At 32.5% G+C, this 17,730-nt stretch overlaps 1 protein-coding gene across 1 annotated transcript in view; it reads right to left on the bottom strand.

The window, feature by feature from the left end:
- LOC148618806 (delphilin-like) overlaps positions 1 to 17,730 on the bottom strand; it is a 46,767-nt gene that overhangs the window by 28,153 nt on the left and 884 nt on the right. The window contains exons 2-6 of the mRNA XM_088578037.1: positions 17,205 to 17,641; positions 15,526 to 15,899; positions 8,803 to 8,957; positions 3,277 to 3,393; positions 1,702 to 1,857 (exon numbers count right to left, since the gene is read on the bottom strand). Of these exons, the coding sequence (XP_088434163.1) occupies positions 1,702 to 1,857; positions 3,277 to 3,393; positions 8,803 to 8,957; positions 15,526 to 15,899; positions 17,205 to 17,577 (1,175 nt within the window). The 5' untranslated portion in view covers positions 17,578 to 17,641. The remainder of the gene's footprint in view (positions 1 to 1,701; positions 1,858 to 3,276; positions 3,394 to 8,802; positions 8,958 to 15,525; positions 15,900 to 17,204; positions 17,642 to 17,730) is intronic.

Below are 17,730 nucleotides of genomic sequence, written 5' to 3'. Positions count from 1 at the left end.
CTAACCTATATCATAAAAAACAAATAGAAGATATCGGTAAAGTAATTTCTTGGGAGAAATATATTCTCTTTAAAGTGCATTTAATTATTTCCTACATGAGCTGCTCAGCACAATCATTGACTTACAACCTTTATACTTAATCCATTTGACGAACAACACTTCTTGAGATACAGATGGTTCTAACCACACATTACATCACAAAAAATTTTTAATTAATTTTCCTCTTCAAAAATGCACTTAATATAACCAACGCAATTCCAAAGGATATCAACATTATTAAATGAAACTAATTATGATTGTTTCTTTCACCAAAGTTTCTTTGGAGCATGTTTTACAAAAAAAACCTTTACCATTCAATCATCATCAATTGTTTTTTATGATATATTTTGACAATTGTTTGTATACTTGTGAGAACTTTTTGTTAAGGAGCTTAATACATGAAAAAAAAAATCAAAGTTTTGGCATCTAAAATTTCTTACATTTCTAACTAATTAGAGTAATGGCTTTACAAATTCAAGCAATCACTTTCCACAAACTGCATACACAAGAAACGAAAAATAAAGTACTGTTACAAAACTCATAAATATACAAATAAATGTTCTGCTAACAACTGCTTTTTTTGTGTGAATTCTTGTATTCCTTTTAATTGATGTTCTAAAAAAAATTCAGACAGGGCCACCACCATAAAATAATTATTCTTCAAATGGTACAAGATTTATGCATGGAACATCAAAGCATGTTTAAGCACATTATTTTCACATATTAATTTGACTAGCAACAATCTATAACTCCTTCATTTGTGATAACTCTTTTATGTCTAACATTTATACCAGCCAATAAAACAATATAAGTCTGAATGTACTTGACCTTTTGTTCTTTATACAGTTAAACCTATCTAAACCAAACCTAAGTGAACCAGATTACTAAAGTGGTCATGGGAAGATTCTCTCTGTCAGAACATGTTTAAACCAAACACCTGCCACACTGTCAATCCCAGAATTATTTGGCTCAGACAATTTTCAATTATAAATAAGACCCTCTAACCTCCAAATGCACATGTAAATATAAAATTTTGAACATGCTGGTCATACTTATGTAGAATAATTAGGGAAGGGGGCACTGACTGACCTATGGGGGAGAAGTAGGTAGCTAGGTTGAGTGCTCTAGTGATTTCCATTTTGTTTCTATTACAATCATCTAATTTTTTAGCATCAAGGGGAGGGGGATTCCCCTATGTATGTGTATAATGTAAATGTTGGTCTATAAAATAAACCTTGCTATTTTTCACTGTTAGATCAACACAAAAGGGTGATCCATGCATTTAAAAAAAAGCCATCAAATTAACTTTTATTTCTTACTCAGAAACATTTAGAGACCACCTAACCAGTCTAAGTTTGCCATTAAGTTGTTACACTTTTGAGATGAAAATTATGTAGACTCTGTATGAAATTGGCACCTTGCAAAAGTTACTGTTCGTGATTTGGTTTGATTTGGTTGATTTTAGTAGGAGTTGAATGTATAGTTTTCTCAAAAATACAGATCTATGTAAATATTGTTCTGTGTGTTTTTCTACACCATGAATCACCTCTACCATTGGCTGTGTTTGAATTTTATATGGATTGGTACTTATTATGCCATTGTCCCTTTCTAATTAAGGAATAACATTATTCCTCATCTTCCTTAGCCAACTGTTTCACTCACCTGACATCTATCTTGTTAACGTTGATTATGTTGTCCCCTCCCTGTAGTCCTGCTCGGTCAGCTGAGCCCCCTGGTTCTACTGACTCAACATATACAGGGTTGTTACCAGCTAGAACAAACCCATAACTCCCGTTATCTCTGTAAATTGTTGCTGATCTGAAAAATAACATTTTAAAATAACTAAGGTAACTACCAGTATATTTCAATAATTTTACAAAACTTGTTGAAGTTAATTACAAGATCTGGATTTACAACAAAACTGTCAATATTTTAACTAAAAAGGGATAAGAGGAAAACTCAACCTGAAAAAATATGTTTTGTGATATAAGGCCTAGACACTAAATTTCTATATAGTTTGTTCATGTACAATATAGTAATACAGGTAGTACATATTGTTATGGGGTCAGCTGCAGCCTGCCCTGTAGTGTGGGGGTTTCCTTGTCATTCACTGAAGACCAATGGGTGGCCTTGAGCTGACATTTTTCATCCTGGTGGAGTTGCTGTCTCTTTAACATATTCACAATATCCATTCTTGTTATGTAATATTTGCCAGTCAACTTTGGCAATAGAGACAGAGGTGTTTCACTAAGTTGTACTGAACACAGACCAGCTCTACACATGAATTAAAGTGATAAAATCTTGTTATCACATCATACATTTTTCTCAGTACCTATTCATTATTTTTAATTACTTAATTATACTACCTGAATGAATCACTACAATTTAAGTGGGAAAAAAACTGATTAAAGGCTGAAAGCATAAAAAAGAAAGGAGTTGATCATGTTTTCTAAACCTACAATACCTACAGAACAGATAATACATGTATTTTTCCCCTGTATCAACCGAGATATGAGCACATAGTTCAAGTCTTTTATGATAAAATCACTTTAAAGACTGTTATGTAAAGCATGATTCTCAATATGCTAAGCTTTGAACATTCATTAATCACTTTGAAAAAGGCAAACCTTTACTGAGAGTCTAATGAACTGAATATGTCATGGTAAACAACTGCACTTTAGGATTTGATATGTTTGCACCATTATTTTTTCGTATTTCATTTCTAATAACTGAAATACACAAAAAAAAACACACACACAAAAACTTGCAAATGGAGTTTAATATAAAACCATTAAGTTGGAGTACCACCTTTTTAAGTCCTCTAGGTAACAATTATTAAGTTTTTTCATTCACACTAAAAAAAAATCCCATACAATTTCATGAAATTGAGCAGTTAAAGAGGAGTTACACTTGCAAGGTTTCAACACTTAAAAGTTGGATTATATCCCTTTAGAGTCACCCAACAATACAATTATATTCCTCATGCACATGTGCATATGACAAAAAGCCTTCTTAAAAAATCATCAAAATATGTTGAGCCTATAAGGAGGAGTTGCACTGACATGAAATGTGGACAGGCAGACAGACTGATTTCTATAAACCCCTCAAAACATTGATTTGAAAGGTATAACAATGAAAAATGAAAGGGATCTTCCTTCTTTGATACCACACACTGAACTAAAAACATTTTTCTGACCACCATTTTGTATCTGGTCAACAATCATGGATGTAACTTACATTTTAATTTCGTTTTTCTGTCCACCATTTGATGTTTGGTCATCGTTCAGGGACGTAACATTATTCTCTCTTACAAAGTCATCAAAACGATGCCTCTGTCGGGGAGGTATAAAAGGCCTGAAAAATAGTTCAGTAAAAATAGATCTAACCTGTCTTAGAAGACTAATATTTAAAGTCCATAATAAGTAGTGAAATCTATATAAAGTTAACCTGTATATTAAGACCACCTGTCTAATGTAACCACAATTCTACTCTCCTTTGGAAGGTAATTAAAGTCAGGTTTGAATGTATAGAATAAATAAATAGACATATGTAGCTAAATAACTACAAAGAAAATTAAACAAAAATAAAATTGTTAGCTCTCCACACACTACATGTACAAAGTTAGCTGGACAGGCCAAGTTGCAGTGTTCCCCTGCAGAGTATTGAAACTGCTATGTTCATTCATCTCATTTCATGAAATTCAAAATCCTTAGACCCAGCACATCAATTTCAAAGATAAAGCTCAAAATCGTAGGGAAGCGTTGGCATGCTCAAAATCTTTGGGAAGTGTTAGACAAACCATGTTTCCATTATATAGTCAGACAGAAGTAAATTAATATACAACCCCCTTCCACTCCCAACTTAACAGTTAGACTTTTTTAAATATCTCTGCAAATTTTTACGAGTCACTAAATTCCTTCAATCAAAATACAACTTATTCAAGCAATGAAAAATAGAAAGAACTGCAATAAAAATAAAACAAAATACATAATAAATGAGAAAATAAGATGACAATATCTGTCAGTAAACCTAATATTTTCGTGGAGAGGAATGATGTTAAAGATTCCAGTCATTAAGTGTTGTACTCAGTACAAGTGTAATGACTGATAATACATCATCATTAGTTCTATATCAGTCATGTTGTTATAATGGATTTTAGATGATATGTAATTAACAAGATGCTTTTTCATTCATTAAGTGAAAATTCTACTGCTTTTCTACATAAACATTTTGACTATGTCACAAATCTATATGATTGATAGACTGATTACAGTGTTATTGGCCTAGAACAACTTGACAAGTAGACAAAGTTGACTTAAATCATGGAGTAGACTATTGACTACAGATACAAGTACCACTGAGTAACAAATGATGGAGTACATTATTGACTACAGATACATGTACCACTGAGTAACAAATGATTGTACTTCATGTACTAAGTACATCAAATCCTATCAGCCCTTATAACATTTTTGAAGTTATTCAATTAAGAATTGAATGCTTCATTTTCATCAACATGTAGAAACGTTAATCCTTGCACAATTTCAATGAAGCACACAAGTGTTTAATGTCCAAAATGTGCGCTCAGTTAATGCTTTAAGATGCTGATGAAACATCTAAAATGAAACATTCCATTTCATACATTTTTCTTATTTCATTTCTATTATATATTTAGATATACATAGAAATAGGCAATACCCAGTGATCAATAACAATAGTCCATTTGATTGTTGGTGCAGCCTAAATAAATAGTTCAAAGGTTGGTGCGGCCTAAATAAATAGTTCAAAGATGTGTTTCATCGATTCATGAAACATCACATGTAATGGCTAATATTCTTTGAGAATGTTTTATTCATGAATTCTAAGTCCACAAAAATAGGGCTACCTGTGTGTGATCAGAAAGACTACGTAATTTTGTAAAAAAAAAAAAAAAAAAAAACACTGTTCAATATATATAATACTTACTTTAAAAAATACCAGTGATCGATTTCATAACAAATCATAAGTGAAAAATTTATTATAAGTTATGATGTCACAATACTTTTTTGACAATATGATATAGGAACAAGTTTATACTTTTTGTGAAATCCACCACAGAGATCTTACAGAAATTCACATTACATTTTCATTATGAATGTGTATGTAAAATGTTTGCCCATCATGTGTATGCAAGGTGTCAATTGTGAAAACTGTTTTCACTGTGGATCTTGTGCTGACAACCTTAAGGTTTACTAGAATTTTTTTCTGCATTTTATGAAATGTTATTTTTTAATTAATAATCCAAACTACAAAATTTTGAATTTCATCAGTAAGTGATTGTTTTATGTCACTTTTTTGTGGACATCACATTTGTACATCACTAGCATTGTGTTAATTATGAATCATGTGCATACATCATGTCATTCTTGTGTACACATCTCAGGACTCAGGTGGGCCATAAAACCATAAAATTTTGCTTTTCATATTGTCTTTAATACAAGCCCTAGAGTCTGAAAATATTCTTAACTCTTTGTGGCTTCATAAACTGAAAGAATTTGATTGGACTGGGTTAACATGAAAGTTAAGAATATTCTCAGACTAAAGGCAAGTCTTTCTTATTTTTTTTTGAGGCACCAGGGCCTACTAATATGTTCTTCAAAAGGATATCCTTAACAAAAGGGAATAAGGTACATTGTGTTAGATAAATTATCTCCCCTTCTGAATATATATTATTTTTGCAAACAAATGCTCATCTTCAGGTGGTACACAAAAACTTATATTTGAGATTTCCTAACTGTCTGTGAGTTTTTTTTCCTTTGTCATGGAAGTAAGATATTCTCAGATAAGTTTTGTGGTGCAGGGGCCTAGCTGTTATTACCCCTCAAAGGGATATTCATATTAACTTAAACAGAAGATAAATTAATCCCACTTCCAAATATATATTATATAAACAAATTATATTCTTTAGGTGATACAATTACTGTAATCTATCTTAACCTACAATTTCACAAATTATGTATCTATCAAAGGTCACTGACTTGACAGCAAGGTACATTTGTAAGGTAATAAAAATATCTGAACCAAGTGATGACAGTGCAAATAAATATCAATATCAAAGAAAATATCCCATCCAAGAGTTCACATAGGACAATATAATATCATTAATTCCACAAGATCATCCAGATTCTCTTTACATCTTTAGGAAAAAGTAGGAATTAATACTGTAGACAATGTCAGAAAAAAAATTGTAGTCTGTATATAGAATACCATAAGTTTTGAAGACCTCAACAGAATATCCCATGTGTCCCTATGTGGCTTGCAGCAAAATTTTCGTAATTCGGTTCATCAAAAATTAGCTCATAACAATTTTAAGAGTTTTTTTTTTTAATTTTCAGTCCAAATCTCATCAATGGACTTGATTAATTACTTCCTGTTATACTAAGTACCCTGGGGCCAGTTCTTAGATTGTCTTTCCTTAAGGGGGGGAATTTCATCATCAACCAATTAAGGAATATGTCAAGCTTTTTATTTTGTGTTAGTTTACATAAGAGGTGGTGTTTTAGTACTGAGTATGACACTGATGTGAAAGCTTTAAAATACAGAATAATACTTTGCACATGGGGAAAAAGCCTTTCTTGATTCAAACAGATATTTTATTTTAAGTGAATTAGCAGGTAAAAAATTTCTCAGTGTCTAAGTAGTTTTAATTAAAATATTTGTTTTATTCTTTTTTCTTGTTTCCATACAATTTGGATTGATAGATGGGAATATGTATGTTAACCTGAAATAAAGGGTAATGAGAGCAAAATTCACTCACCTGTTAAAAAAAATAACCTGTATAAAAAAATCATCCTACAACTTGAACTCTTAGGGTCTTTATTTGGCCATGCAACAAGGATAATTTCATTAATTGAAAGTTTATTTCTATATTAACTAATTTCAAAAGTATCATGCTTTCTGAATGGATAAAAACTTTTGTCCATCATCTCACAGAACAAATTTTGTAATGTAACTGTGACATCAACCTTTCCTAATGATAAACTTGCTGAATTTTGATACTTAAATTAAATTACAAGGGATGACTGCTATATTTTTTTGGTCTATTTAAAATAACTTCAATATCTGTGGTTCACACTTGAAAATAGCCTGTTTATATTTAATGTGCACCACATGACTGAGGTTATTTCTTCAAAAGCTGAATACCACAAGTTCATCATTTTTGGTCTTTCAAGGCAATAACTCTATTTAAAGGGTCACCATATAACTCGGACCCTAATAAACTTTAGTACGCATTGTCATAAGGATTATTTCAACAATTGAAAGTTTCTTCCTATCTCTTGCTTTATTTCAAGTTAAAAACCCACAAAAATTTTCTTTTTTTTACCTTCTGAGAACAAAAACTCATATAAGGAGTCATTACACAACCTGGACCCTATAAAGATTTTATGAGCCTTATCATGAAGATCATTTGAACGGTTAAATCTTTCTTACTATCTATAACAATTTTCAAGTTATCAGTTGAATTCACAAAAATCATAATTTTTACCTTTAAATGGCAATAACTTCAATAAAGAGTTGTCATATAAGTTAGACTTAATGGATACAGTTGAAGAGCTCTCCAAGCTGAAGGGGATTCACATTTAATTTCCAGTATCTCTCCCAGTTTTTGAAATAACTTTATATTGGCAACTTGACCCCTGTGGTCTAAAAATAACAATCAAGGCCATATTTTTTGGTTTGGTCAACATAATATACACAATTTTTCGAAGTAGATACCCAAGATGCTGGTGATTCAATTTGGTAAATTCACCATGTGGTTTCAGAGAAAAAGATTTTTAAAGAAAAGTTACTGACCAAACTCCATTTTACAGATAGTAATACCTTGTTTTATAATGTAACAAAAACTTTCTACAGACTTTAATAAAGCACTTCATCAATAGAATACAATGCTAATTGGCAAAAAAGTCTGAGCAACATCAAAGGAAGCCGATTACTGTTTATTGTTCAGAAAAGCCAAGCACTGTCAATTGTCTACTAAAATGTGGTTGTCATCTTTCCAACTAAATAATATTAATCTGGTTAAGCTTCAGTAATCAGGGGATATGGAGGATTCTAAACCAACTATACTGACTCCTCTTTTAATGTCAATAAGTGTACTGTCTACTGTCACTAACTTTATTATAAATCTAGAAATGCTCAACATTGAATAGGCTACACTGTTTACATTGAGGACAATTTAATTGACTCAGTTGTCCTGTTATACAAAATATTTACATTGTTACAATTTCTATCTTGGCCCCAAGCATATAAAGCAAGTACAGTGCAAAACTGTAGCCAATAAATCTTAACTTTCAAAACAGTATTGCCAGTTCTACAGCTGGACTGTAAATTATTGTTGTTCAGGAGTTTATTTTAACAGGAGATGAAAAGAATTTTTGAACATTGAACTAAACATATCTGTATGGTAAATCAAACATTCATTATATTTTCTTGCTGTCTTTTAAATTCTTCTAAAATTTTAAAACTTAGCCAAAAACTCATTAAAAGTTTGGCACTTAATATTCTGTTAAATCTTTATTAAAGATAAGGATAGTGTACATAACTGGCCTTTATTTTGCAAATAAAAAATCAGTCTGTGCCTTAAGCATTAAGCTACATGCCTGAATCATGGAAAAAACTGATTTGGGATGAAGAAACACTGAAATCTAGAGTGAATCTATAAGAAAACTAGATGTTGGGGTCTGTAGCTGAAATGATGTCCTTTTGAAAGAGTTTGTATCTTACCTGATTTGTTTCATAATTTTCTTCTGTTGAGGTGTTTTAAGAATAGCTTTTAATGCTCTTCCAAGCATATCAATGTCACGATCCTCTGCATACTGCTTCAACACACTGACAGTGGCCATTTTTTTTTCAAAATCATCACCAAGAATGTCATTCATCTGTGAAAATTGTGTACATAAAAAATCAAAATGTTCATTATAAATTGGCAAGTATATATCCTTTTCAATAAATGGCAATAGTGCCATTCTAACAAACACAACAGGAATATTAATTAATTTCATCAAGTCATGTAAAAATTATTGCCAGAAAGAAAACAAGCCATAGTGACTGTTCAGATGAACTTAGATTCTCATTCAATAGAAATGAATAATGCTGTATGTACATTCCATGATTATCAATGCAACATGCAGAATCAGGTATTATAGAACACAAAATAAGCTATCCCAATCATAGCAAAAATCCAATTTCAAAGTTGATAGCATTTTCAAAGCTGGAAGAAAGGAATTATCCGTTCTGAATTCGCATTTGACGTTTTCATACCTAATACCTAGCTCAACATGAGCACTTACATGATTAAGTTCCTTTTGAATAACATTCCTGATTTGTCCTCTGGAGAAATTAATCAACCATCAGCAAAAAGTTACTAATATTTACATTATAAAGATGAAATACCAAGAAATTATCTAAATTAATCATCTCAGATTGATTTACTATTATACTTTAATTTAGATTTGCACATTTTTTCATAAGTAAATATTTCCTTCCAAACTAGCTTTTTGGACTTTGATGCGGAAAAACAATCATTTATGTGATCGTTAAACAGATTGTGTTTCAGAACACAGAACATCAGCAATAAGTAATTTACATTAAATGCATTTCATACAAACAACTCCTAGGATCCTAGGTCAATTTAACTTGCCAATAAACCATAATCATCAACATAAAACTAATTTGATTGAGAAAAAAACTAAATAAATAAAATACTTCATTTAATAATATGACTCCACTGTGTCTTCTCCATAATATTAGAAGAATAAAAATTAACTACCATAAATACAATTTTAAGGAAAAAAGTGGGATTTATATGAATATTAATTCTAATGCTTCATACAGCTTTTTATATACAGTTTATGCATAATTGATTTATGTAAAAGGAGAATAATGTTACATCTCATTTCAAATCTTCAGCCTTTTCTCTGAAAAGAAAGACTATTCAGAAAAACAATAATATGGGTAATTAAAAGACAAATGAATTTGAAACATATACATCTTGTACATATTCTATAGACAAATTACAGAGTTCATTTGAAGATTTTACATGGCTAATTATGGCAACTTAAAAAACAATTATTCAAACCTTTATTGTTAAAATAATTCAGTTTATAAATAGAAGAAATATTTAAAATATTATACATCAAAATTTGTACTGAAATTTCTATTTGCAACTGTGGATTGGTAAAGAAAATCATAATAAGAAGCTAGAAGACATGTTTGGCAGGGATTTAAAAATTTCCAGGAGTAGCAGAGTGTAAATTCAAAAAGGTATTCCATTTACATGTTTTCTTCCATGCAAAATGTGATAAAGTAGATGACTAATATTGAGATGTAACAAAAAATTGCTATCTACCTCTTTAGTTTTAAGTACTGGTTTGGTGTTCTATATAGGAACTAGTTGGCAACTTACACACTTGTTCTGTTGGAGGAGAAAGGCTGAGTAGTTCTCATTGCTAAAGGGTGTTATCTGTTTATAAGTTGTAGTCAATATTGTAAACAAGTTCAGAGAATTTTCAGAAAAAAAAAAAAAAAAAACGAACAAATTTCGGACATTTACCTGAAGCACATTATTGTCAGCAAAGGTAACTTTATTCAAAATCCCAGAAACAGTAACCATGACAAAATGTTTTGTGGGATATGTCAGTTGTTATAGCAATTCTTCAATAAAGCATAGCAATAATCTGATCATCATGTTGCATTTGTTTTCATCAATCTACGCAAGATTCATTATTCAACTCACACTAACTTCAACCAAAAAAATTTTTCTTTGCTTTAAAATGAAAGAAAATTAATGAGACTGAAGTTCACATACACATCATCCATGAATTATGTTCAATATGTCTGACAGATGATGCTGAACTAATTAACAGAAAGATAGGCCTAAAACTTTCTTTAAAAAGTTAAACTACATGACTAAAAAACAAAACATAAAGAACTGTCTCTTATACTTAAATAAAGTGTTATGTTCAATAATAAAGAATAAGCCTCTATCAAAACTTTAAAGCCTTGTTCTTGTCGAAATGTACACTGTCTGTAACAATATCATACTGTATCATGCTAGACTTCTGATAGTTAGGGTTCTGTTGCTACAAGATTGAAGTCATCACTACAGAAGTTTTATGGTCGTCATTATGAACTCATGGATCGTCACGGTGTATCCATCTACACCATGAAAACTGATTTGTTAAACATGTCATAGTTTTCCTTTTCTGTTTTATCAACCCTGGACTTGACCTTTTATGAAGAACTCAGCGGGTGTTTCTAGAAAAGCAGAGGACGCTTACCCTACAGGAGCACCTGGTCCATGCTCCCTGTTTCCAGTGGAGTCTGAGTTGCTCATTTACTTTTGTTACTTTTTATGTATTATTTTAGTTACTTTATGTTCTTTGTTGTATTTGTCTCTTTTCCATGTATGGTCTTTGTCCCTGGAATACATTCTTTTGATTTCTGCTAGAATCGTGGTTCCCTTGATTACTCTTTATTAATATGATGTGCTTTAAAGCTCTTTAGACCACAGCCATGGTAAAAAAGTAATAAACACATGACCAACATTTCATGCAAGACATAGGCTGCATCTATTCAAAAATATGAAGAAACTAGAATTGAAATAAATCACAGTAACTCCATTTTATCATTGTTTTAACACAGGCTGACCATTCATGTCGTTATTCAAATAAAAAAAATGCATAAACATAAATTACCAGCCCATGGTAAAACAATGATAAAATGGAGTTTCCTTGATTTATTTCTTAATCAAACAAATGTTCTGCCTAAAAATTCATATAGTGACATCAACTTTGGATCTTGATACTAACCAAATTGAAAATCTTGCCCCAAAATCTAAAACCCTAATATTTCAGTTCCATTAACATTAACATTACATTACAATACCTGTACAATGTCAACTTCATTCATAATACATTTATAAATCTATTACCGAATAACTGAAAATGAGATTCAGTAGAATCATAGGGAGTTGTGATAATGAGAGCTGCCTCAGTTGCATATTTTGAGAAAATTCTAAGTTCAAGGGGTATCATCCTATCAAAATATGCCACCTTTATATGGTGTTCTTGCTTTCTGCCAAGTTTCATGAGATTCTGTTTTGTAGTTTTAGAGGAGTTGCCATTACAATCTCCTTCAAACACTAGCAACAAAGTTCCATGAAATTCAGTGTAGTAGTTTTCAAGGAGTACATTTACAAAAGTGTGATGGATAGACAGACCAACAGGACACAAAAATGTCCCTCCATCATCATTTTGTTTTGTTTGCGAGGAAAGAAATATGTTCCATTGTAATCTTCACCAAGCTCTTGTTGTAAGCAACAGACCATGACTCATATAAGTCTTAAGACAGTTCTATTGTAGATCAAAAGCATATGGTGTGAACAGACACACAAACAGACAGACTAAAACATATTTGCCCTAAGCTTTGTTGGCCATTAAGATTAAGAAACTGAATCAAATCAATGTCCCCACTAAACCAAATAATCCCACTAATAAATAATTAAACTATCTAAGATGCCATGACCATTAGGTTTTTTTTCTAATCGATAATTTACACACAATATAATTATGCTAGATTATCCAGATGTAATTAAACCTGTACAAACTTAATAATTCATTACCTGTTTCCTAAACAACATGCAAATCAAAGAAATACCTGTAGCTTTCTTGTTTAACACTTGTAAGAAGGAGTTATGGGAAAGTTAAGGACCAATTAACAAGTTTAAGAAAAGAAAATAAATACTTGTGCTTTTTACTATATTTCTTTTGTTTATAAAACATAAATTTCAGGATTTCATAACTAAGAATTTATGCACAAAACCCAATTTTCCAAGAAATTAACTTAGTCACATTCTATTCATTTTTAATTGTATTTTTAAATGAGAGCTGAAACACTACATGTACCTTGTATTGAGTTTACGTTTACAAACCTAGAATACAACACAAATTGCATCCCTATGGATCTTCCTTGATTAAAAATATCATGATATGGATAAGATTGTATTTAAACAACCTCACACCCCTCAGTTTGGTCCATATGAAATGAAACACTATACCTATACAGGCTTATCACTCAGAAAACATGGACCAAAAGAAACAGTAAAGAAGCATTTACCATCACAGGCCTATCAGTTTGTGCCTAAGAACAAAATAAAAAATGAAGGAGCCTTAACCTATGCATGCCTATCAGCCAGTCCAAAGGAAGGAAGGAAGGAGATCCCTATCACTACATATCCCCAATCAAATAAACAATGCAGCCTTTACCTACGCATGCCTATCAGTCAGTCCAAAGGAAGGAAGGAAGGAAGGAGATCCCTATCACTATATACCCCCAATCAAATAAACAATGCATCCTTTACCTACGCATGCCTATCAGTCAGTCCAAAGGAAGGAAGGAAGGAAGGAGATCCCTATCACTACATATCCCCAATCAAGTAAACAATGCAGCCTTTACCTACGCATGCCTATCAGTCAGTCCAAAGGAAGGAAGGAAGGAAGGAGATCCCTATCACTATATATCCCCAATCAAATAAACAATGCAGCCTTTACCTACACATGCCTATCAGTCAGTCCAAAGGAAGGAAGGAAGGAGATCCCTATCACTACATATCCCCAATCAAATAAACAATGCAGCCTTTACCTACGCATGCCTATCAGTCAGTCCAAAGGAAGGAAGGAAGGAAGGAGATCCCTATCACTACATATCCCCAATCAAGTAAACAATGCAGCCTTTACCTACGCATGCCTATCAGTCAGTCCAAAGGAAGGAAGGAAGGAAGGAGATCCCTATCACTATATATCCCCAATCAAATAAACAATGCAGCCTTTACCTACGCATGCCTATCAGTCAGTCCAAAGGAAGGAAGGAAGGAGATCCCTATCACTACATATCCCCAATCAAATAAACAATGCAGCCTTTACCTACGCATGCCTATCAGTCAGTCCAAAGGAAGGAAGGAAGGAAGGAGATCCCTATCACTACATATCCCCAATCAAATAAACAATGCAGCCTTTACCTACGCATGCCTATCAGTCAGTCCAAAGGAAGGAAGGAAGGAAGGAAGGAGATCCCTATCACTACATATCCCCAATCAAATAAACAATGCATCCTTTACCTACGCATGCCTATCAGTCAGTCCAAAGGAAGGAAGGAAGGAAGGAAGGAAGGAAGGAAGGAAGGAAGGAGATCCCTATCACTATATACCCCCAATCAAATAAACAATGCATCCTTTACCTACGCATGCCTATCAGTCAGTCCAAAGGAAGGAAGGAAGGAAGGAAGGAAGGAAGGAGATCCCTATCACTACATATCCCCAATCAAATAAACAATGCAGCCTTTACCTACGCATGCCTATCAGTCAGTCCAAAGGAAGGAAGGAAGGAGATCCCTATCACTACATATCCCCAATCAAATAAACAATGCAGCCTTTACCTACGCATGCCTATCAGTCAGTCCAAAGGAAGGAAGGAAGGAAGGAGATCCCTATCACTATATATCCCCAATCAAATAAACCATAAAGGAGCTTTTACATATTTTACCTATAAATCACTCAGTTACTATGGACAATAATAAACCATAAAGTAACTTAAATGCCTATCACTTGAATAATATTAAACACATTATTTCTATGTTAAGTAACAAACTACCAATCACTTAAGAGAGATAAACAAACAAAGGGTCAGCCATGATGAACTAATAGTCCTATTTTATATTCTTGACTGGAAAAAAGTTAAAGTTTCAAAATGTTTAATGTTTTTCTTTGCCCAATGAGACTGCCAATCATATTGTCATGTGTTGGTGGGTTGCTTAGAAAAACTTGCTAAAATGGATTGCATTCCTTAAGTATGAAAATGGACTGTTAGTGTTTAGAAAATATTGAACGAAATTTTTTATACAAAAGGTTTTAACATACAGAAGAAAGTCCCTAAACTGTTCAATCCAACAATTTTTAGGCTTTATACTTTTACATTATTGTCTAATGACTGCTTTAGTTTTCCTTGTTTTGAATTTATCTTAAAAATAGCATATCAAATTAGGTAAGTATAATTCTTGTATTTTTTATATATTTACAAATCAGGTTTTTACCCAGGAGTAACAGAACTGACAATCAAATAACATTTGTTAGATAGACCAACTAATAATTGAGTCTTTATCCAATTCAATCCAGATAAATTTCAGGGACAATACAAGTCTTCAGTTAGTAAAATTTTTATTTTATTGCCCAGCAAGGAAATTTTGAAACCACCACTGTTATCTCATTAAAAATTTCTATTCTCAGTAAAACAGAACAACAATTTCAAGAAAAAAGAATTAATTGATCATACCCTTCTAGGATTTATAGCACCATCGGTTTTTCCTATTCATGACCAATTGGTGAATAACCAATGACAAATGTAAGACCACAAAGACAGATGCAGGGATTGGTTAAAATGACCTTCTTCTTACCTTTTTATGAAGGATTCTGGCTTGTGTAATTCTACTTCTCCCAGTAATAGGCGTACTATGACACAGCATGCCATTGTCTGGAATACTGATTTTCTCTGACCTCCCAGAGGTTGATGGTCTGTTTGACCTCAAAGTTGAATTTGACCTATTTGACCTTTCTGACTTATCTGACCTTTCAGACCTCCCTGACTCTCGTCTTTCCAATGAAATGTCACCTCTTGTTCCTCTAGATGTTATTTCTGTCTGTTTAGTAGCACTTATATTTCTAATTGGCACAAGAGAAAGTGTCATTCGACGTAATTTACCAGATAAAATATTCTTCATTTCCTCTGCCTTTTTCACTGTTTGCCCATTCACCTCTAATATTATGTCTCCTGTACAAATACAAAATGACAGAGTATTGCTCAAGGATCAAAGCAATTAACTTCATTTTATAAAAAGGCCAGGCATTTACAATGTTAAATGGATTTGGTTGATCTTATGATCACATACACCCCGCATTTCAAAATTTTAAATTGAAAAATGGTCATGATTATGAAAGGGTAAATTCAGTATTAACCATATTAGATCTCAACTTGCATTACCATTTTCCTAAGCATTTTGATACATTTGAGAAAATTTTGATGAGCCTGTCTTTAAATATCTCATCGAAACCAACACACAAAGGGGTGATGAACAAATAGATGGAAGAACAGATAGATCAACATATGAATAATTATATACCCCAATTATATGAGCAAGGTATACTCGACCAAATTTGACACAAAGTCTCTATATATTGTGGGAAGACAATCTTTTAAACCATGGTTATCCCAAGGGATACCCTTCATTGATTGTACATCAGTGAAACCCAAAAATAATATAAGACAAGGGCCTAAAAGCCTATACATACTTGCTTTTGTAAGATTGTCACATCCCAAAAAAAGCCAAACCTATGGCAAATTTCCTTTGAATAAAAATTGATCAAACCATCAAACTATGTAATATTTCCTTTAGTATAATACAATAACAGCAACTTATTAGTCTCCTTCAGAAGATAAGGCACTTCTGGTCCCGTAATTGTCTAACATGGTAATATAATCTTACCAATCAACATAACTATTGAAGACTTGACATTCTTTTTGTAGTACAAAAATATAATGAGAGTACATAAGGTGTAGAAGAGACAACACCACCAAATGGCAGCCCAAGGCCACCCATTGGTCTTTAATGACCAATGATGAGGAAACCCTCATACCACATGGCAGACTGCAGCTGGCCCCAAAACATCATAATACACAGCTACAGCGAAAAAGTTGCCCTATATACTCAAGTAACATAAAAATAAACTAAAGGTGAAAGCAAAACAAGATATACAGAGGACAGAAATTCCTGATATGGGACAAGTGCAAAAAAAACACTACCATATATTTTAATTTTTTAGTGGCTTCTTGCCAAGAGATGTTAAGTCAAACGTATGACAAATCTGTACTATTTTTTGAACCTATAGATTATCAACTCCAAACTTGTCATTTGGAGCCTTGCATCCAGAAGTTTAGATGGTGCTCTTTTTATATTTTGGTAAGGTTGTTGTTCCTTTGACATTTTTCTAAATTTCCACTTTACTCCCTTAAAAAAATGTTTAAATAGCACACTTATTTAAGTACAAAGTATATATGAATAACTTTTCTTTAGATTACCTGGCTTCAGACCAGCTTGAAATGCAGGACTTTCAACTTCAACTGATTCCACTGTGACAGGTTTATCCCCTGAGACTTTAAATCCATAACCTGAAGTTCGACTACCTACAAGATCAACTTGATGGTACCTAGCAACTACACCAACTGGTGGAGGCTGTGTGGGGCTGTTTTTAGCCAATTTTTTTAACGTTTCCAGCGACAAACTTGACACATCCTGACCATCTATCTCTATAACTTGATCTCCGGGTTTCAATCCAGCATTGTAAGCCACACTACCATGCACAACATAGGCAACAAAGCATGGTCCTTCACCAACAATATCAAATCCATAGTGCTTTGGCCATTTGTTACTCGAAAAGTTTTTAAGTGGCATTTTATACTGTATGTATCACAATGTCAAAGATGTCACTGTTAGAATACACTACCAGTGATTAGACCTGAAAAATTCAAAGTACTTTCATGTAAAGTGGTTTTTTTTTCATAACTTAAGCAATAGATAAAGCGAGCTTTGTACAATTAAAATAGA

The sequence above is a fragment of the Perna viridis genome, chromosome 4 (assembly GCF_037379345.1).
Source record: "Perna viridis isolate PV_CMFRI_1.1 ecotype Kerala chromosome 4, ASM3737934v1, whole genome shotgun sequence".
NCBI classification, from domain to species: domain Eukaryota; kingdom Metazoa; phylum Mollusca; class Bivalvia; order Mytilida; family Mytilidae; genus Perna; species Perna viridis.
Note: the sequence above shows the minus strand (reverse complement) of the source record. Positions and strands in the feature narration are given on the sequence as shown.